The sequence below is a fragment of the Choloepus didactylus genome, assembly GCF_015220235.1.
Source record: "Choloepus didactylus isolate mChoDid1 chromosome 11 unlocalized genomic scaffold, mChoDid1.pri SUPER_11_unloc1, whole genome shotgun sequence".
Taxonomy (NCBI): domain Eukaryota; kingdom Metazoa; phylum Chordata; class Mammalia; order Pilosa; family Megalonychidae; genus Choloepus; species Choloepus didactylus.
Genome location: NW_023637577.1, coordinates 432,042 through 452,059, shown reverse-complemented (window position 1 = coordinate 452,059; position 20,018 = coordinate 432,042). Strand labels below are relative to the sequence as shown.

General features: G+C 56.7%; 2 protein-coding genes across 2 annotated transcripts in view; one reads left to right on the top strand and one right to left on the bottom strand.

The window, feature by feature from the left end:
• LMAN2 (lectin, mannose binding 2) overlaps positions 1-894 on the bottom strand; it is a 28,883-nt gene extending 27,989 nt beyond the window's left edge. Inside the window, exons 1-2 of the mRNA XM_037823110.1 lie at positions 503-894; positions 213-331 (exon numbers count right to left, since the gene is read on the bottom strand). Coding sequence (XP_037679038.1) covers positions 213-331; positions 503-698 — 315 coding nt within the window. The 5' untranslated portion in view covers positions 699-894. The remainder of the gene's footprint in view (positions 1-212; positions 332-502) is intronic.
• Positions 895-4,906: 4,012 nt separating this feature from the next.
• Positions 4,907-18,821, top strand: RGS14 (regulator of G protein signaling 14). Its single transcript, XM_037823103.1, has 15 exons — positions 4,907-5,161; positions 12,576-12,597; positions 12,773-12,954; positions 13,211-13,303; positions 13,401-13,544; positions 13,949-14,092; positions 14,244-14,355; positions 14,694-14,806; positions 15,271-15,480; positions 16,943-17,019; positions 17,233-17,359; positions 17,459-17,540; positions 17,666-17,712; positions 17,795-17,894; positions 18,112-18,821. Exons 1-15 carry the CDS (start codon positions 5,117-5,119, stop codon positions 18,312-18,314), a joined length of 1,701 nt encoding a protein of 566 aa, XP_037679031.1. The 5' UTR covers positions 4,907-5,116; the 3' UTR covers positions 18,315-18,821.
• Positions 18,822-20,018: the final 1,197 nt, after the last annotated feature.

The following is a 20,018-nucleotide window of genomic DNA, read 5'->3' as shown; positions in this document are numbered from 1 at the left end:
TCACTTACCTAATATGGCTTTTGAAAGAATAAGTGTCAAGCCCAGCTCTTAACACATATTAACTGAACATCGATTCTCTATTACTCTTGGTGGGTGTAACCAAGATGGGGAAAAGAGGGAAGGCCTTCAAACCAGGCTCAGGTCTCGCTTGCTGCAGAAGCAGGGAGTAGAGGCTTACTGAACGGTATGCCTAGCCTTTGGGAACCACTCACCTGGTGATTCCAGATAGAACCCTCTTTGCTGCGTTCGTCAGGGGTCAGACGCACATACTGGCTCGTGAGCATGGTGCTGCCCTGGAAGTCCCAGAGGGGCATGGAGCTGGAACCCACCCCTGAGGGCAAAGAGACGCACAAAAACAGACGCGTAAAAGGTCATGCCAGAACTGGCCTTGCCAGAGGCAGGCAATCCATAGAGGTGTTCTGCTCAGGAGAAAGAGCAACCCACCCCCCTACCCTGTCCAGCCTCGCCCTCTTCCTTCACTCATTCCCGCCCCGAACCTCACCTTGGTAGGGTTTGATGAGAGAATGCTCCCGCTTAAGATGTTCGCTGTTGCCGTCAGTTATATCAGCGGCCACTGACCCCAGCAACAGAAAAAGAAGTAGAGGTGTGTTGGGGCCGGGGCCGGGGCCGGGAAGCCCAGGCCTTCCCGGGCACCGCCGGCCCCAGCCCCAAAGCCTAGTACAGCCTTCCGCCGCCATTCTCCTCTCCTCTCAGCCACTTCCGCCCTAGCACTTCCGCCTTCCGGGTGTCCCATCTAATGGCCTCCGGCCGGAAGCCCACCAACCCTAGCGTCGCCTGAAAGTTAAAAAGCAAGGTCTCGCAGCCGAGGGGGCGGTGGCTTTATTGGTTGAGCAGCAACCCCCATCCTGGTATAACGTCGTTCCATCTCCTTGGAGGTTCGGAAGCACCTGTCGACCAGGCTCCGCAACGGGTTCATAAGAGCGACAAGAGTCGCAACCAATCATGAAAGAGCACGTTAGGCTTGTAAGCCAATAGGGAGCAGAGGAAGGGTGAGAGTCTCAGAGCAGCGCAAAGGGCGTCTGTGAAGCGGTCCATCTTGGGACTTGTAGTTTTTTTGGACTTCTCGCGCAGGCTGGAAGTGGAAGACCGCAAAGCCTTATGCTGTACGTCCCAGACTGGGTCTCTGGAGCTACCTTTCCCAGTGTGGGAAAAGAGAGCTCACAAGTGAAGGCAGAGGCCTGTGTTTCAACCGCCCCTCCGCCTCGGACTCGCTGGGAGGCCCTAGGCGAGGCTTTTGTGATCTCTGGCTTCATCCGCCTGAGCTCGACGCCTTTGGAGACTTCACCCAATTATTTGAGGGGGTTCACGACCCCCAACTCCTAATATCCAGTAGGGATGAAGCAGGAGGATCAGACTCGGATCCTATCCTGGGGCCCCAGCGACGGTTGGGACCTATTCAGATCCAAATAATCCAAGTGCACAGCCCAGCGAGAAGCATCCATTAAAGTTCTGGGGAAAAGTGAGCCATGGACCAGAGATGGAAAAGGGGTGGCCTGCGGCGGATGAGAGAGCCCTGTCTTACTGCTAATGTTATTAAGCAAATGATTTAATTACCAATATTTTTAAACTGGGAGACTAAAATTCACATTAAAAATCCAGGTTTCTGGCTTCTCCTGAAAAAAGAAAAAAAATCGGAAGATCTAACCACATTAGACCCACATTCCCAGGAGAACAATGGGCTGGAGATGAGTGGCGCTGCCCCTCAACAAATGCCTCCTTGTATAAGCTTGTCTCCACCAGGCCCCTAATTTTTACAGCACCTGCCTGATGCCTTTAGGCATTTGAATTAATAACCCCTGCTAAAGGTCACAGGGTGAAATGGTTGGTTACACCTTTATTTTAAGAAACTCCTTTTGAAAGAATGAACTTATTTAGAATTTGGTGCTATGATACGTTTTCCATGTCATATTTTTTAATTAGCTATTTTATTATTAAAATAATAATATGCTTGCAAAACATATAAACAGTACAGAAATATGTACAACAACAAAAATCCTCTGCCATTCCCCTCCCAAGGGGTGTACCCTTCCAGATATTTATCTATACCTGTGGAAACAAGGACATGTACCCTTCACTAGACCTACCTGAGGCCTGGGACATTTGTCAGCATCTAGAACAGTACCTAGCACATAGGAGGTGATTAAGAAATAATTGGAGAAAGAATGAATACTGGTTCTAGAACTGGGTCATGAAAGATGAGAAGTTTACCAGGAAGGCATTCCCAGCAGAAAGAACAGGAAATGCGATGGCAGGGCAGGGTGCCTGAAAGCAGAAGGGATACAAACAGTTTGGAATGACTGAGAAGTTGGCGAAAGCTTGGCGGAGGCCAGACTCAAAGGGCCATAAATTCTCAGCCAAGGAACGTGCTTTCCGCACCCGCCCCCTCCCCCGCCCCCGGAGGGCAGTGGGATGGTTTTAAGCATGGGAATGACATGCATGGGTTTCTCTGGCTACAGTGAGTAGAAGAGATTGCAATGGGTAACAGAGGCTGGGAGATGGAATAGGAGCTCATTATTACTAGATAAGAGAGGACAAAGCCTGAGCCAGGGAGGTCTCCACAGAGAAGGAGGGTCAGGAGAAGTCCCAGAGGGAGATTGGACACCAGTAACTGATCCCCTGTGGGAAGCCAGGGAGGGAAAAATTGAGAACCAGTGTAGTGTGGGATGGAGGTACCCTACCACCCTCAGGAGGGGAGAAAACTAGATAAGGGTCAAGAGATGGGAGGTCCCAGGGTTGGCTGCGGCCCCTGGAGTGAAGATGTGTTCAAGAGCTGGCATTGGTTTCCATGGTGGACAGAGGCATCTCTGCAGCAGCAGGAGAGAACAGCCTTAGAGAGGCTCCCAGGCAGAGCCTGGGATTGAGCTTCTAGAGGGAGGAGGAAGATCAGTTGCTGGGACCTGGTGGTGGCCTGGGCCCAACTCCGAGCACCCAAGCACACACATTCACAGCTCAGCACTTCTTTAACTTGATGTGTAACCTCAGGCAACTCACTTCATTCTGAGCCTCAGTTTCCTGTTCTATAAAATGGGAATAACGAGCCCCACTCAACAAAGTGGTCATGAGAATCAAATAAAGGCATGTTGGGAGAAGACACTGTAAACTGTAAAGTCCCCGATGAAGTCTAGGCCCAGATCTGTGGCACAACACAGGTAGCCTCCCCTCACATCACACGCTGTACAAGGCCTCACAGGCACATGACAGAATCACCCACCTTATTAAGACCACCATTGGCAATGTTCCAGGGCCACAGCACCACCCGCCCACCCATACACACACACACTAAGTCTGTTTGAATCCCCATATCTGCATGGCCTGGAGCAGGGTTTCTAAAAAGAAGCAACTCAGGGCTGAGAAAGAGAGATATTCACTCGGGTAATGCTAGTTGCTGTAACAAATAGTCCTAACGTGTATAATGGCTCAGATTCAGATAAAACAGAAATTTGTTTCTCAGTCACATAACAGTCAAAAGCTGGTGTCACATGTGATTGGGAAAGCCATATGGACCACACTCTCCTTTGTCCAGTATATGGATGGATGAGTAGAAAAATGAGGGGAAAGAAAAGAAGCACCCAGTGTTCTTTTTGACTTTAATTGTTGTTTTTCACTTTAATTTTTATTCTTAGTATTTTTGTGTGTGTGGTAATGAAAATGTTCAAAAATTAATTTGGGGGATGAACACACAACTATATAATGGTACTGTAAACAATTGAATGTATGTTTTGTATGACTACATGGTATGTGAATATATCTCAATAAAATTGAAATAAAAAATTAAAAAATTTTTAAAAAAGCTGGTGTCCCTGGTTGATGGGTGGCTTGCCTTCATGCATTGACACAGAGACCCAGGCTCCTTCCTTCTCGTGGCTCCATGACCCCCTCATCCTCTTCTGCATTCAGCCAGCTAAAGGGGAAAGAGGGGGTGTGGAGGGCACCCACCTGCTTCTTAAAAGCTTGAGCCCAGAAATGGCTTGTAGCATTCCACTCACATCCGATTGGTGGGAGCTGGTCACATGGGTGTGCCCGCCTGCAAGGGAGTCTGGGAAATCAAGTTTAGCCATGTGCCCAGGAGGAAGAGGGCATTAGTTGGTGGTAAAGAGCTGCCCCATTTCTGCCACAGAAGGGTTCAGGTCTCAGCCCTAGGAGGGGGCAGAGGGGTGGGGGGTGGATTCTAGAGGAAGGATTTTGCCATGTCTCCATAGAAAGAGTAGCCCCAACCAGGTGATGGGTAACTTGAGGGCTCTAAGCTGAGTCTTAGAGTAAAAATATAAGTCGTCGTAGTGGATATGTGTATGTGTAACAGAGAAGCCTACTGAGGACCTGGGTAAAAGGCCTGAATCCATCCAGGACTGGGCCCGGGCAAGGAGGGCTGGGTGCCACACTGCAGCTGACAGTGCTGCACTGAGGCAGGGATTTTAGGAATGGGTGTGAATGCACTCCATGGCTTTGGGCACGGAGGTACCTGTTCCCTTCCCCTGGTGTGTGGGGAGGGCAGCTTGCAGGGGTGGGTGTGAGGGTAGAGTGGGGAGGGTAACCCTGCACAGGCACAACTGCCTGGGGGAGGGCTATCCCGGAGTGTGCACATATCTGGCACACAGTAGGTGTGAGATAAGTGTGTGCTGAGACAAAAGTACACATGTGGGCACATGGGTCCCAGCGCCCACACATGCGTGTCTGCGGGAACCCCCATAGGTGCCTGAGTGTACACTTCTGTGTGCCCAGACATGCCCCGGGATCTCCCTGGGCTGGGCACACCGAAGCCTCTGCCATGTGTTGGTGCCCGCGTGGGGTGCTGCCATGGCTGCATTGGCGGCGTGTGCACGCGCGCGAACGTGTGCGTGCGTGTGTGTGTGTGAGTGTGTGTGTAGGAAGAAGCATTCGGTCTCTCCTAGACCTTGCTTCTTTCTGTGGTTTGGTTTCTATAGAGACACTTCCTGTGGCAGAGAAAAGAGGTAGTGAGCTGGTGTTTCAGGATGTGAGGGCCCGTAGCGGCGGAGCCCGGCTCTCCCCATCGCCAGCCGCACGAGCTCCAGCCAGTGCTGCCCACAGTCCCCAATGGTGGGCGCCCCCCACGGCGGGGACCCGTGATCGCGGCGGCATGCCAGGGAAGCCCAAGCACCTGGGCGTCCCTAACGGGCGCATGGTGAGTGTGGGCTCCGGGCCAGGGCTGCGGGGAGGGGTGGGCACACCCAGGGAGGAGCCCAGCAGACACACCCGGCAGGGCCAGGCAAGAGCTTGCCCCGCTGCCGGCAGGTGGGGGAGAAGTTGGGGACAGGCAGCGGCAGGGCGTGGGACCTTCCAGGTGGCCGTGCTGGGGGCCTGGGGCAATCCTGAGGATGAGGCCAGGGCAGAGAGGGCACAAGCTCTGGTCCAATCTCCACTGCTCCCTTACTTGCTACTTTGGCACCATCTGGGGCTGCCTGTATCGTGACATGCACTTTGACCCCTGCCCACCCCCATCCCCCCCAGGACAGATAGGTAAGGGACAGCCCTAGCTGGGTCACTGCCTTCTAGCCAGAACTGCTCCAGAGGCTTCTTCTGCCAGAAGTAACCGTCCTTGGGCAGACTGGTCAGCAGGGTCAGGCCAGGTTTGGGGAGGAGGGGGGAGCTCGTGCAACTTCTACCTGATCTATCCCTGGGTTTCCAGGAAGGGTGGGGGAGCTGGGCACTAGGGTGTCCCTGGCTGTAGCTGCCCCACCCCCCTACACCCTCTCCCTGGCTTTTGGCCCCAGGATCAGAGCTGCTCTCTAAGGGTCCAGCTTCTTCATTTACTCGGCAAATGGGGCAGGCTGTGCTGGGGTTGCCTTCCCTCCTTGGGCCCCCCATCCACTTGGCAGAGCCCCAACCCCTCCTCCCAACCCCAGGAGGTCGGACAGTGTCCTGGTCCTCCACCACCTGGCCCAACCTATTACCATGCAGCAAAGACCCACTGGACCCAGGGGTCCTCTCTGAGCCTCAGTTTTCTCATCTGTAAAATGAGGATATCAGAACGGATCTCAAAGGCTTGAGATGATTAAATGGAATGAAGACAATGAGGACCCTGACCCACTGTGGGGGCTCTGTAAATGTCAGTCCCATGTCCCCCTACATTCTCAGTCCTCTTCAAGGATCTCCTGCCTCACCAAGAAGCTGAGCCACTCCCCACCCCTCCACTGCCTCCTGAGACCTGTCTCTACCCCTTGTCCTTCAGACATCCTTTCACTGTCCAGCCCAAGAATGGCTGGGTGGGAGGGAGCCAAACCCTTCAAAGCTGGCCCAGCACCCCAACTCACTGTCACTACCACCAACCCAACTCTGAAAGCTCAAGAAGGACCCCTCTTCCTTGCTCTCCCACTCCTGGGAGAGCTAGCCCCTCCCTGCATGTCCAGACCCCACAGCCCAGGAGGGGCAGGTCCAGGTTCCCCCCTGGGAGGGCTGCTCTTTTGAAAATGGGGTACATGGACTGGTGCTTCTGGAACAGCAGCCAGGACTGCAGGGCAGCTGTCTTGGAAGGGGACCAATACAGACCCAGTCTCTACCCTTCCTGCATCTATCCTTGATCTTTCTACCCCAAAGTCATTCAGGACAGGAAGGGCACCCCAAGCTCCATCCTCAGTCTCATCAAGTCCACGGACACCCTAGCTCCTCTCTGCAAGCTTCACACACAGTTTCTCTCTTTGCCATTCTGAACTCTCTGTGCTACCTCTTGGAAGCCTGAGGGTCACAGCTCAGCAGCTCCCAGGTCAACGGGCAGCTTTCTGAGCACTGCCCTGCTGGGACGGGGTGAACGGACAGGTGTCTTGGCGTGGCATCTGGGCAGGGAGGTGGACAGAGAAGCACCCGTGGGCCCAGCATCTCCTTCCACAAGTTCCATCCTGAGGGAGGCTTGGAGGAGTAAATGATGTGCCCAATGTCAGTCAGAGGGCCTGCCTTTGGACCCAGGCCGGTGTGACTCCTAATCCCGGCGTTCTTTCACCTCCCAGAATGCCTGGCGTCTGGGCTCCCGCCCCCTCCACCTGCCACCCGCACCCCCACCCTCTGTCATCCCCTGCTGAGGCAGCTCCATTTGTCAGCCCTGTCTTTCTGCCACTCTCAGCTTGTCAGGCAGTTGCAATGAAACCTGTCATGGGGAGACAGTGGCTTCCAGCTCCGCTTCTCCAGAGACATCTTCCCATAGCCCCAACTGCCTCTTCATTTCTTCACTCCCTCACTCATTCACCTATCACCCCCTCCTTGGGATCTGCTGTGTGTGCCAGCCCTGGCCTGGGCACTCTGGCCCCAGGCACACGAGCCTAGGCTCTGTTCTCCAGCAGCTCCCAGTCTGGCGAGGCGCAAATGGCAGGGGGGCAAATCAGGAGAATGGAATTCAAGTTTTGGGGATAGATAAAGCTCAAGGGAGAGCAGAGGAGGCACTGATGTCTCAACTAACTTCAGGCAGTGTGGCATAGAAGATGGCCCTTAAGGGACATGCAACCTGGGGTGTGTGTGTGCGTGCCGTGGACAAGGCTCTGGAATGGGGGAACACAGGGGGTGCATGCAGGGGCATGGGGCAATTACCACATTCTGTCACTCTCAGGGTGGGGGAATGAGAACCATCAGACTTTCCCACCCAACGAGGAAAACTACAAGGCAGAGCTCACTGCACCTTCTCTGTGTTCCTGGAATCCAGCTCAGGGCTGGGCACTCGAGAGCAGGATGGCCTCAGGCTGAAGGAGGTTGGGGGCAGGCACCTAGAGACTATGTTGGAGCCTCAGTTTCCCCAAGCCAGGATGAAATGAGAGGACCGTGCAAAGTGCCCTGCTCAGAAGAGATGTTCAGTAAATCAGCCCTCCCTTCAAGGTCAGACCTCTCCAAAGAGCAGGTTCAAGGGGAGCCCCTGTGCCTTTCACCCCTAATTGACCTCGCCTACCTGGACCCCAAAGGGCCAAGGCCCTGAGGCCTCCAAGTTCTCCCAGGTACACTCCTGCCCACAAGAGGAGGCAGCTGGGGCAGGAGAAGACCGCAAGCTCTGGAGTCAGGCATTCTACTCTCAGCTCTGCCACTTCCATGTGACTTCTTTGGGCCTCAGTTTCCCCAGCTGTAAAATGGGAGTAATGAATGATATAAGGCCATAAGGATGGGGTGAGAACACAGATGCAGGCTGCAGAGGGTACCTGTCACACTGTCAGAGCTCAGGAAGCATTTGCCTTCAGGTGAGTTGGAACTCACCTTAGCATTTTTGGGTACCAGTGGGTCCCCCTGGGCCCATTTCCTAAGAAATCAGCATGGCAAAAGGAGCCCTGACCATGGGCTGGAGGTGTCACTAGTAACCACACCCTTCCTCACCCTTCCTTCCCTTTTTTCTCCCATTCACCCACCACTTCTCCTCAAGCAGGCTGGGGTGGAGTGAGGTGGCCAGATCTCTGGGTAGTGGGCATCTGTGCCCAGCTCTGCCCATTGCAGACCTGGTGCTTTCCCACAGGGGCCTCATGCCGCCTTCACAACCACCCAGGAGGTCGGGAAGGCTGAGCCCAGGGCTCCCCAGGGGAAAATGAGGCTCAGAGAAGGGAAGTTACTTGCTCCGTGAGTGGTGAGTGGCGGAACTGGAATTGAATTCCACCCACACCCCACACTCCCTCCCACTGCAAGATTTCTATCCCTACCCACCCCCCACCCCTGATCTCAGCCCCAACTGTATGATCCACAAGTAGTGGGGCACAAAGGGCTCAGGGAGGAGAACCTCAGGCAGCAGATCATGGGGCTGCTCGGCCAGCCAGGCACTCAGAGGTTGGGCATCCCTGGTGAAGGGGGTGCCAGGGCCTCTGGGGAAGTCAGAGGGGGGCCGCCCAGGGTCCCCGACAGCTGCTCTGGAGCACTGGGGCAAGAGTACTTTGCAAGGAGGGGGTTCAGATCTGTCCCTTCCCACAAACCAGGCCTGCTCTCCAGGGCCTTCCAGACCAGCAGGGACAGGGGCTGGGACCTGGGCAAATTGCTGGTTGGAAGGGGGATTCCAGGAGGCCTGGTGTTTGGGGGGTGACTGATATCAACAGGCAGAGATTGGGGAGGTGGTTTGGAGCAGGGAACAGGGGCAGATATCCAGGCAGAGGAAACAGCAAAGCAGGAAGCTGGAATGTATAGGGGTGTTGGGAGGATAGAAAAGTTTGAGCAAGTGTGGGGTGGAGGTGAGGGGGAGAGAAATAGGTGAGGTAGAAAGAGAACATTCCTCAGGCTCAGGTGGGATGTGAGGCTTGTAAAATGGCAACCCCAGTGTCCCCCAGGGGAGGGAGTGGAGCCCAGAGGGACAATGAGGGAAAGCGGGGCCTGGAGAGAAGCTGGGGGCTCTCCCTCAGGCAAAGACATGCAATTAAACTTACTGTAAAAAAATAAATCAATAAAACCTCAAAGGGCCAAACAAGAGAGGAGTGAGAGCTGGCTCAGGCCTAGGAGACTTTTGCCCTCTCTGAGGCTCCAGGCAGCCAGAGCAAAGAGGGGATGGGGGTCAGGATGATTTCCAGGTAACTGAGCATCCCTCAGGCTGGCAACCCAGCCGCAGAGCAGTCTGGGAGAAGAATGCTGAGCACAGGCAGGTGCAAGAATGAGCAGTAGTGTCCAGCTCCCAGGAAGGAAAAGAACAGACTGGAAAGAGACTCTGGGGCCCCATGGGAAAAAGCCTCAACTCCCCTCCCTCCTTGCTGTACACCACCCACTGCCTCACCTACCCAAAGAGTTGGGGCTTTCTCCTGTAGCCGTGGGAAGCACTGATGCATTCAGGGAGATGACTCTGACAAAGCAGGTCAGGTGGGGGTGTGCAGAGGGAGGGAGGGCGGGCAGGCCTCCTGGGGAACCAGAACTGATTCCATGCTGAGCCAGGCTCTGCACAAACTTTTCCTCCATCTCAGCAACTCGGATGGGAGGCAAGGCACAGGGATGAGCCCGAGGTTGTAAAACTAGAAAAAGGCAGGGCTGGAGTTTGAATCCCAAAGCTTGTGCCCTTTCCTCTATGGCAGGGGTCACCGCCTCAAATGCTGAAGCTGGGAACAGGCACCAATATTAACAGAACAACAATAATAGTTAACAGTCCTTGAGCTTTTACTATATACCAGTTAATGTTCTAGGTTCCTATTTATATTTAACTCATTTAATCCTCACAACAACCCTTGGAAGTCAGTTCCATTATTTGCCCTGTTTTTACAGGGGAGGCTATGGGGGCACAGAGAGGTTAAGTACCTTGCGCAAGGTCACACAGCACCAATTTGATCTCAAGCAGTCTGGGAGCACCTGCCTTCCACTGCCTTCACAAGTAACTTACATGTATGTGTCAAATAGGTCCCAGAGGCCACTGAGGAGAGTGTGCGCCCCTTTTGGGGGTGGGGGTGGGGTGGTTGCTTCTCAGTGACAGCTGAATTGCTATGTTGGAAAGAGGCTCAAGGTTGCTGAAGTCTCAGTCTTTAAAAAAGGAGACAGAGAACTGGTGTTTTATGTAAAAGCTCCTGATTTTTAATTGTGGGAGACCCTTTTAAATTTAAAACAAACAAACAGACATTCCAAGAGCCAAGATGACAATAATAGCCTACATAGCCACAGGCTAGAACAGGCCCACAGATGGTTGCTCTGTGATCTGGGGGCTCCCCAGGGTGCTGGGGGTTGGGGGTGGAAAGCAGAGAAGCAGATTCCAGCAAGAAGGGTAGGGAAACACTCCCTAGGGGAGGAGATGTTTGCTGGCCTACTTCCAGTGGGAATGGAGAGAAGGGATGAGTGGGGTAGGAAGCTCCTGGTGACAAAAAATGTAGGAGGTGAGAGGGAGGGAGGAGAGATTGGGGATGACTCAGGCCCTGGTATGGGGAGCCCAGGTGAAGGGGAAAAAAAAGAGAAGATGCAGGAAAGCTGGTTTAGCACTTTGCTTTTGTGGGGGCGGAGGTGGATTCCATGAGGAACTGTATGAGTTTGAGGGGCTTGTGGAACATTTGAGGGGAGATGTTAAGAGGAAGTTGGCTATGTGTGTCTGGAGCTGGGGATGTGTGGGTTGAGAGAAAGCACCAAGGACAGAGCCAGGGAGGGGCAGAGGCTGCCACGGGTCAAGCAAGAGTTGATGAGGAAGCTGTAGCTGTTGCTAGAAAGGTAGGAGGGTGTTCCGGTTTGCTAAGGCTGCCAGAATGCAAAATACCAGAAAAGGATTGGCTTTTTTAAAGGGGGTTTATTCAGTTACAAAGTTAGTCTTAAGGCCATAAAGTGTCCAAGGTAAGGCATCAACAAAGGGTACCTTCACTGGAGAAAGGCCATTGGCATCTGGAAAACCTCTGTTAGCTGGGAAGGCATGTGGCTGGCATCTGCTTGCTCCCACGTTGCATTTCAAAATGGTATTCTCCAAAACGTCAGTGTCAGCTTCCAATGGCCATCTTCAAAATGTGTCCTTCAGCTGCATCTCTGAGGTCCTTCTATTTGTGAGCTCCTTTATAAGACTCTAGTGAACGAATCAAGGCCCATGCTGAATGGGTGGGGCCACATCTCCATGGAAACATTCAATCAGAGGTCACACCCTAACCAAAGGTGTCACTCACAGTTGGGTGAGTCACATGTCCATGGAAAACAACCTAATCCCAATATCCCACGAGATTGGATTAAAAGATCATGGCTTTTTCTTGGGGGGCATAATATATCCAAACTGGCACAGAGGGGAATCACGGGAGACGGCTGCAAGAGGAGTTTTGAGAGGATGCCTTTCCTGTTTCACTAAGGGTTGGGATGCCCAGGGAAGTCCGAGGTGTGCACTGGAGGGGGTGATGGAGTTGGCCTCTACAGCAATGCTAGTTGCAGAGTGGCCCGTGGACCAGCAGCCTCAGCCTCCCCTGGGAGCTTGCTAGAAACAGGGAGACACAGGCCCCTTCCTGGACCCACTGATCCTGAATCCCCGTATCATTCTCCAGGTCATCCTACTGCATGCCAAAGTTTGAGAACCCCTGCTCCGCTCTCTTCAATAGCATGGCATCCTCTGCTCTGCCCAAGTTGGGGTGGGGCCGATGGGAGACCCTGGGCCCCAAGAGGAAGCAGATGCAAGGAAGAGATCTTTGGCCTGTCCTTTCTCAAAGACAACAGAGCAAACAATGACATATTGATTTACCACACAACTGGCACTGTTCTATACTCTGTAAATAGATTAAACTCATCCCATCCCCACAGGAAGTAAGTTACTGGTATAAATCAGTAAGTCTCCCCTGATTTACAGATGGAGAAACAGAGGCAAAGCAGTCAGGTAACCTGCTCAAGGTCACACAGTTAGTAAATGGCAGGGACAGGATTAAAAGTCTGTGCTCCTACCCATCCTGCCGCAGAGCTGGGCTGGGGGAGGAGTGAGCTAAGGATGGCTAGAAGGTACCTGACCAGAGTCCCAGCACACACAGTACTTGACACATGTCTTGAAGGGGAGGCAGAGACAGCAGAGGCAAAACTCTGGGCAAGCAGTGACTTGGTTGGGGTTACCCAGCATGGTCCTCCAAGCCAAAGAGAGCACACTTCCAGCTCCTGGGGGCTGGGCCCAGAATCATCCCCTTGGGAATTCTCACTGGACTCCGCTCTGACTTCTTACCTCGGGTCTCTTTTAGGTTCTGGCTGTCTCAGATGGAGGTAAGTGATTGGGGGTGGCAGAAGTCTGGCTGGGGACAGGGTGGGGGTACTCCTGGCTCCTTGGCTCTCTTTCCCAGGAAGGTAACTGGAAAGGTGATGCCTACCTGGGGATGGGGTCGGGCCAGGGGTTGGGGAAGGCAGCAAAGCTCACCCCTACTTGTGCAACCTCCTGCAGAGCTGAGCAGCACAGCAGGGTCCCAGGGCCAGGATGAGGGGGGCCGCGGCAGCTCTCTCAGCATCCACAGCCTCCCCAGCGGCCCCAGCAGCCCCTTCACGGCCGAGGAGCAGCCTGTGGCTGGCTGGGCCCTATCCTTTGAGCGGCTGCTGCAGGACCCACTGGGCCTGGCTTACTTTACAGTAAGTGGGGGCAGGGAGGGTGGATGGTAGTGGCTGGGGCCAGCCAGAGTGGGAACTTTTCTTCTTCCATCTCTCTGTGCCTTTTGGGCCTCTCATTTTTCTCTTTGTGCCCCGGGATATGGCCCTTTCTGTCTGTCTGCCCCTTATCTGTCTGGCTGGGCTTCTTGGCTCTGTATCTGTCCCAATCTCCTTAACCATGTCTCCTGACTTGGTCTCTGTGTCTCTTTCTGACCCCCCACCCCCATCCCCTCCCCAGGAGTTCCTGAAGAAGGAGTTCAGCGCCGAGAACGTCACTTTCTGGAAGGCTTGTGAGCGCTTCCAGCAGATCCCGGCCAGCGACACCCAGCAGGTGGGAACAAAGAGGAGCTGGGGCAGTGGGGAGGGGACCAGGGCACCCACTGGGCTCGCAGCCCCCTGACTTCCTCCTTCTGCCTCTCCTCCGCCAGCTAGCTCAGGAGGCCCGCAGCATCTACCAGGAATTCCTATCCAGCCAGGCGCTGAGCCCCGTGAATATCGACCGGCAGGCCTGGCTCGGCGAGGAGGTGCTGGCCCAGCCGCGGCCAGACATGTTCCGGGAGCAGCAGCTGCAAGTGAGCGGCCCCCGGGGGTACAACTGGGGTTTAGGGAGCGTGGTTTTAGAAAGGGGGATGACATGGAAGCCGAAGCGGGTCGGATCCAGGGGCGGAGCCATAGTGGCGGAGGAGCTGTTTGGAGGCGGGGAGAGAGCCAAAGGCAGGGGCAGGGCCTGGTTTAGGGAGCGGTACGGGGGGGGGGGGGGGGGTGTTAGTGGTGAAGGAGGGGCTGGGGGTGGGGCCTAGCTGCTGCAGGGGCGGGGCCAGGAGCAGGGGTGCCATCCCCGGCCTTGGAGGTAGGTATCCTGATCAGACGTGAATAGGAGAGGCTGGGAGCCCCATTCCTAGGTTGGGAGCAGGGTTTGGCCCCCTAAGACGCAGATCGTCCCTTCCGACTCACTGTCCCCGCGCCTGCCCCGCAGATCTTCAACTTGATGAAGTTCGACAGCTATGCGCGCTTCGTCAAGTCCCCGCTGTACCGCGAGTGCCTCCTGGCCGAGGCCGAGGGGCGCCCCCTGCGGGAACCGGGCTCCTCGCGCCTGGGCAGCCCCGATGCTACAAGGAAGGTACCTCGGGCATAGGGGCCGGGGGAGGCAGGAGCCCCAGAGGACTGCATGCAGGAGGCACGCCCCTGGGTGCAGATCGCGGGTGTGTGCACACGGCCGGCGTGCGGGCTGAAGGTCCCGCGCGGTGCCAGCGCCTTCCCTGTACCCGCAGAAGCCGAAGCTGAAGCCCGGGAAGTCGCTGCCACTGGGTGTGGAGGAGTTGGGACAGCTGCCGCCTGCTGAGGGCCTTGGGGGCCGCCCGCTTCGCAAGTCCTTCCGCAGGGGTGAGGGCAGGGGCGGGAGGCAGCCATGAGGGGCGGCGGGAGTTTGGGCAAAGGTTGGGAACTCCCTCTTCCTTCTTCTTGTGCCCCACTCCCCAACCCCGACAGCCTGTAAGTCTGTGAAAACCCAAATCCTATAACCACCAACGCGCCCCCGGGGTGTTTCGGTTCCCAGGCTAGACCTCAGAAGTTTGGGGAGCCCCCAAGGCAGCGACGCTTCCAGGGACCCAAACCACGCGGGACCCCTCTTGCAGGAGGGCGCCAAAGTCCAGGAGGGGCCTGGGCCGAGGGGTGGGTGAGGGGAGGAAGGGCTGTTTCGGCTCATTGCTCCCCTCCCCCAGAGCTGCCCTGCGGGGCAGCAAACTCGGGCCTGCGCCGGGAATCTCAGGGCTCCCTCAACTCCTCCGCCAGTCTGGACCTCGGCTTTCTTGCCTTCGTCAGCAGCAAATCCGAGGTGAGCCGACTGCTGGGGGAGACGAGGGCCATTACTCAGGCCCGTTGGCGTGGCCTCCCTCCTTTCCAGTCCCGACGTCCGGGCTCGCATCTGCCAGCTCCCTCTGCACCGGCGACCCCTCAGCCTTCTTACTTGTTTCCCGTTCTCCCCAGTTGGACGCCATGCAGGGGCATGGGCGCACATCCTCTGCCTGGTGGCATGTGACATGTGGGGGTCTCCATTGCTGGATGCGTACCTGGGGGAGGGGATCCCATCTGCTTGTGTGTCTCCAGCCTGTGTGTATGTCACTGGGTGGATCTGTCTGGGGTGATCATATGCATGGGTGTGCACATGTGTGTTCCTGTAGGAGAGCATATATTTGCCTGCCTACAGGTGTGCCCTTGGACGTGTGTGGGCCCAGGTGAACATACCTGCCCATGCACCTTTGCACATGTACACATAGCCCCATCCCCACTCTTGCCCAGACTCAGAGCCACAGGAGGAGCCTGGGGAGCACGGAAGGGGAGAGTGAGAGCCGCCCAGGGAAGTACTGCTGCGTGTACCTGCCTGACGGCACAGCCTCCTTGGCCCTGGCCCGTCCCGGCCTCACCATCCGCTCCATGCTGGCAGGCATCTGTGAGAAACGAGGCCTCTCCCTACCTGACATCAAGGTCTACCTGTTGGGCAATGAACAGGTACAGGCATGGCCAGGCCCCTACCTCTAACCCCTTCCTGATCCTGACCCCAACCCATTCGTCTCTCTGCCCAACCATGACCCACAACCACAACTCCATTCCTAATCCACTGGACCACCCTAGTTCCAGCCCTGATCTTTGTCATTGTCCCCTTCCTAACTCTGGCTCACCCCTGCAACCCCAACTCCAAATCAACCCCAGCCCCAACTCCTCACTCAAACCCAGACATCTACCCTCACCCCACGAAAATCCTATTCCCCATCACCTACTCCATCCATCCTCCTCACTGGGATGGTCACAGGGAGAAAAAGTGGTGGGAGTGGGGGAACTGCTGCTGGAAATGCACCCCCCACCCCCCCACCCATCACTCCCAGAGTTCCAACTGCCATCCTCACAGTCCATCCCTGAAATGGCCATGTGGGGAGAGCTCTCGCCTCCTGCCATCAGGGACACCTGACCTCACCTAATGCAAGAAACACTTTCCATAAGGTGCAAACTAGCATCAATTGTTAAAGAGGAATCCAGAGAAAAACTTGCTTTAAACAAGACCATCCAGTAAGAGGGAACTAAAGGAAGGGTGCTGCATTCCAGGCGGCCCTGTCAGGGTTTCACTCGCCTGGTAATACAAGTGCTAAGGCCCTGCCAGGTGGGTGGGCAGAGGGACACAGACCTGGGCTCTGCCCTCCAGGCCCACAGACTGGAGGTGACCCAGGCAGAATGGGATAGGGGCTGAGGTGTCAAACCTCCAGAGAGGGGCTTCTGGGGGGCAGGTAGGCATTTCTGGCTGGATTTCATGGAAGAGGCAGGAGTTGACGTGGATGGCGAGGAGCTTGTGGCATTCCAGGCAGAGGGAACAGCCTAAGCAAAGGCTTAGAGGTGGGTAAGTGCAGGGGCCTGGGATGTGGGGGCGTCAGGGGAGCAGTGGGAAGGAGCTCTGCCCACTCTTTCAGGCCACCAGGGCAGCCGCCAACACCCAGACAGGGCCTTCATGTCGGGCTAAATATAACTTCACCACCCACACCCCATCTGTCCCTGCAGCATGGCACAGATCAAGTGTGGCGGGGAGGCTGCCCCTGCCTGCCCCATCCCCGGGCTGGTGCAAGGATGTGGGGCCTCTGAGGGCAGTTTGTGCACCTACTATGTGTCAGGCATGGTGCCAGTTGCATCACGTCCCTTTGGACTCACAATAGACTTGGGGGTGAGCTTTGGTGCCCCCTTCTGCAGTGAGGAGACAAGAAGTGTCCTTAACACATGGGAATGGAGAGAAATGAACTGGTGCCAAGCAAAGGACGAGGTCTAGGTGGCTGGCTGACCAAGGGTAGGCGTTGGGGGAGGAAAGGCGTCCAGCCGGGGTGGGTGGACCCCTAGGCAGCCACGAAAGGAAGTGAAGGTGGCTCCCTGGGACCCCTGCGATGGCTCGAATAAAGGGGAGAGACTATGAGACCCTGCCTGGCATTCGCAGAAGGCCCTGGTCCTGGATCAGGACTGTACCGTTTTGGCGGACCAGGAAGTGCGGCTGGAGAACAGGATCACCTTCGAGTGAGTGCGCCGCCCTGCAGCTTTGGGGACTCCCGGGTCCCAACACGCAAGTGGGGCGGTGTTCAGGCTACAGGTCTCTCCATCAGGCCCCGCCCCCGTGTCGGCCACGCCTCCAGGGCTAAGACCCCGCCCCCTCTGTCGTTTCCAAGGGTGGGTGGTGGGAGGGGCGGGGCCTCCTGTCTTCCCTTCGGCAGCCCCTGGGGTCCCGTGCAGGCTGGAGTCGGCGGTGCTGGAGCGCGTGGTACGGATCTCGGCGAGGCCCACCAAGCGGCTGCAGGAGGCGCTGCAGCCCATCCTGGCCAAGCACGGCCTCCGCCCGCAGCAGGTGGCACTGCTCCGGGTGAGCGGCGGGGCGGCGGGGCTGCGGGGCTGCGGGGCAGGGGTGGGGCGGCGGGGAGCAGGGCGGCCTGTCCCGGAGGCTGCTGACCTGTCCCCGCAGCCAGGTGAGACGCAACCGCTGGATCTGGAGAAGCTCGTGAGTTCGGTGGCGGCCCAGAGACTGGTTTTGGAGACCCTCCCAGGTAGGGGACGTCGGGCCTGGGGCTTGGACCCCCGGAGACGGCGCGGGCCCAGGAGAAGGGGAGGGTCGGGGTGGGGTGAGATGGGGTAGGGAGGCGAACCCGAACCGTGGCGTTGTCTGCCGCAGATGCGAAGATTCCCGAAGCCGGCGACCTAGCCCCCCACCGCAGCCAGGTGAGCCAGGGGCAGGGCGCCCCACTTCTGCCCACTGCTACTCCCCAGCCCTGGCTGTGACTCTGACCCCACGTTCTTGCAGGGCGGCCCTCCCAGAACCCAGAATAAGGCCGCCCATCCCCACTCGCTGGCCCAGCTGCACAGTAGCACTGCCGGGAAGCGACAGACCTGTGACATCGAAGGTACATTGGGGGTGGTGTGGGCTGGGGGCCAGAGGAACTGGGCAAACGTGGTGTGGGGCTTTGAGCTGAGATGGGGGGCTAGGCACCATTGAGGGGCAGGAACCTGAGGGCTGAGAGGTATCCAGGTTGGGGTACCAGAGGGGCTGGGAGGGGAGCCCTGGTTGCAGGAGCTGGACTAGTGCCCAACCCCACCCCCAACTCTGCTGCTGCCCCCCAGGCCTGGTGGAGCTGCTAAACCGTGTGCAGAGCAGCGGTGCCCACGACCAGAGGGGTCTTCTGCGCAAAGAGGACCTGGTGCTTCCGGAGTTTCTGCAGCTGCCCACCCAAGAGCCCAGCTCCCAGGAAGCCCCAGCACAGACTGAATCAGCGGCCCCGCCCACGAGGGGTCCCTCGGACTCCACTGCCCACCCGGCCCTCTGACAGCTGCCCAACAGTCCAGGCCAGCTGCATGGCACCTGGCGGGCCGAGCATGCCATGGGTCCGCTCTGCATGCTCTGTCTGTGCCACAAGTGTCCCTGGCCCCTTCCTGCCACGGGCAGGCCCACAGGAAGAGCCAGGAGGGGGTGGGGAAGGGCTCAGAGGAGCCACCACCCCCTCCCTACGGCTGCCACCACCTGGTCCCACACAGGCTCACCCACCCACACCTTGCAGCCAGGCCCCTGGGTGCAGGCATGCCTGACATGCAGGGGCGGCGTTGGCAGTGCCAGCCTCCCCACCCTGTGCCCAGCCTTGGTAGGGGGGCAGGAGGAGGGGCCGGGCCCCTCCCCAGGGCGCTGGTATGAGTCAGGCTGGGGAGGGGTGCAGGTGGGCAGCCCCCCCCTCCACCTATAGAGACGGTTCTGTACATATGGATTTTGCAGTTGGCTTTGGGGCAGCTGGGTATGTCCTGGATGTACGATATTGTTATTATAATAATTATTATTCTGCCATGAGGTATCCTCCTTCCTTGACCCCTACCCCACCTGCTGCACCAAACCACATTGCCTCTGTCACTAAGGTCAATGCCAGGAAGCTTTTGGGTACCTCAGGATGTGCCTTCTGACTTCCTGTTGTCAGAACCTCTGTTCCTGACGGCACAGAGTATTGGGGGGGGGGGCAGGGGAGGGGAGGAGCATGAGAGAGGTAGACAGACACAGTAAGGGAAAGCAAGGGAAGGGAAGGGCGCTCCCTGAGCCGAACCCCTTCTAGGCAACAGGCTGGTCTGTGGATCTGGTGGCTGTCCTCTGCTTGTGTGTGGACATGTCCTCCAAGTGTGTCCCCCTGGGGCCTCTTTGGATGCATCTGAAGCCCAGTGTGGGAGATGCTGGAGTGTGTGTGCGTGTGTGTGTGTGTGTGTGTGTGTGTGTGTGTGTGTGTGTGTGTGTGTGAGGCGGCCAATTCTGACCATTGCCTGCTTTGGTTGGATAGTCTTCCCTGTTCCAGAAAGAGTGTGTGTGTGTGTGTGTGTGTGTGTGTGTGTGAGGCGGCCAATTCTGACCATTGCCTGCTTTGGTTGGATAGTCTTCCCTGTTCCAGAAAGAGTGTGTGTGTGTGTGTGTGTGTGTGTGTGTGTGTGTGTGTGTGTGTGAGGCGGCCAATTCTGACCATTGCCTGCTTTGGTTGGATAGTCTTCCCTGTTCCAGAAAGAGTGTGGACCCTACCTAGGGAGGGGGAGCAGGGAGGACCTCCCAGGAAAAGGGCCCCAATCTTCGGGGAGACTCAGCCCCAGCTCAGAGAGGTAAGTGCTAAGACAGAGGAAGGAAGGGGTTGTGGGAGCCCCGAGAAGGCACCCCAGGTGGAGAAAGGATCTCCTGGCTGCTCCAAACTCATCAAGTGCCCTGTCTCCCCACCTGCTGTTCTCTTTGCCAGGAACTCCCCATCCCCCACCCCCACCCCCATCATATACCTGGCTCCTTCTCACCCTTGACATCTGTGGGAAAGATCAGCCTCCACTGGGAGAGCAGGTCACATTTACTGAGATCCCTAGTTGAACAGCTCCACCCTTTAACTTGTTTTATTTTTGTCCTCACAGCCAAACAGCCTGGGTGCAGGGAGAGATGAAGCACAGGCTGCAGGAGAGGAAGTGACGGTCTGGGACCCTCGGGGCTGGCTGGCTCTGGGACACACCAGGGAGGGCGTGGACGC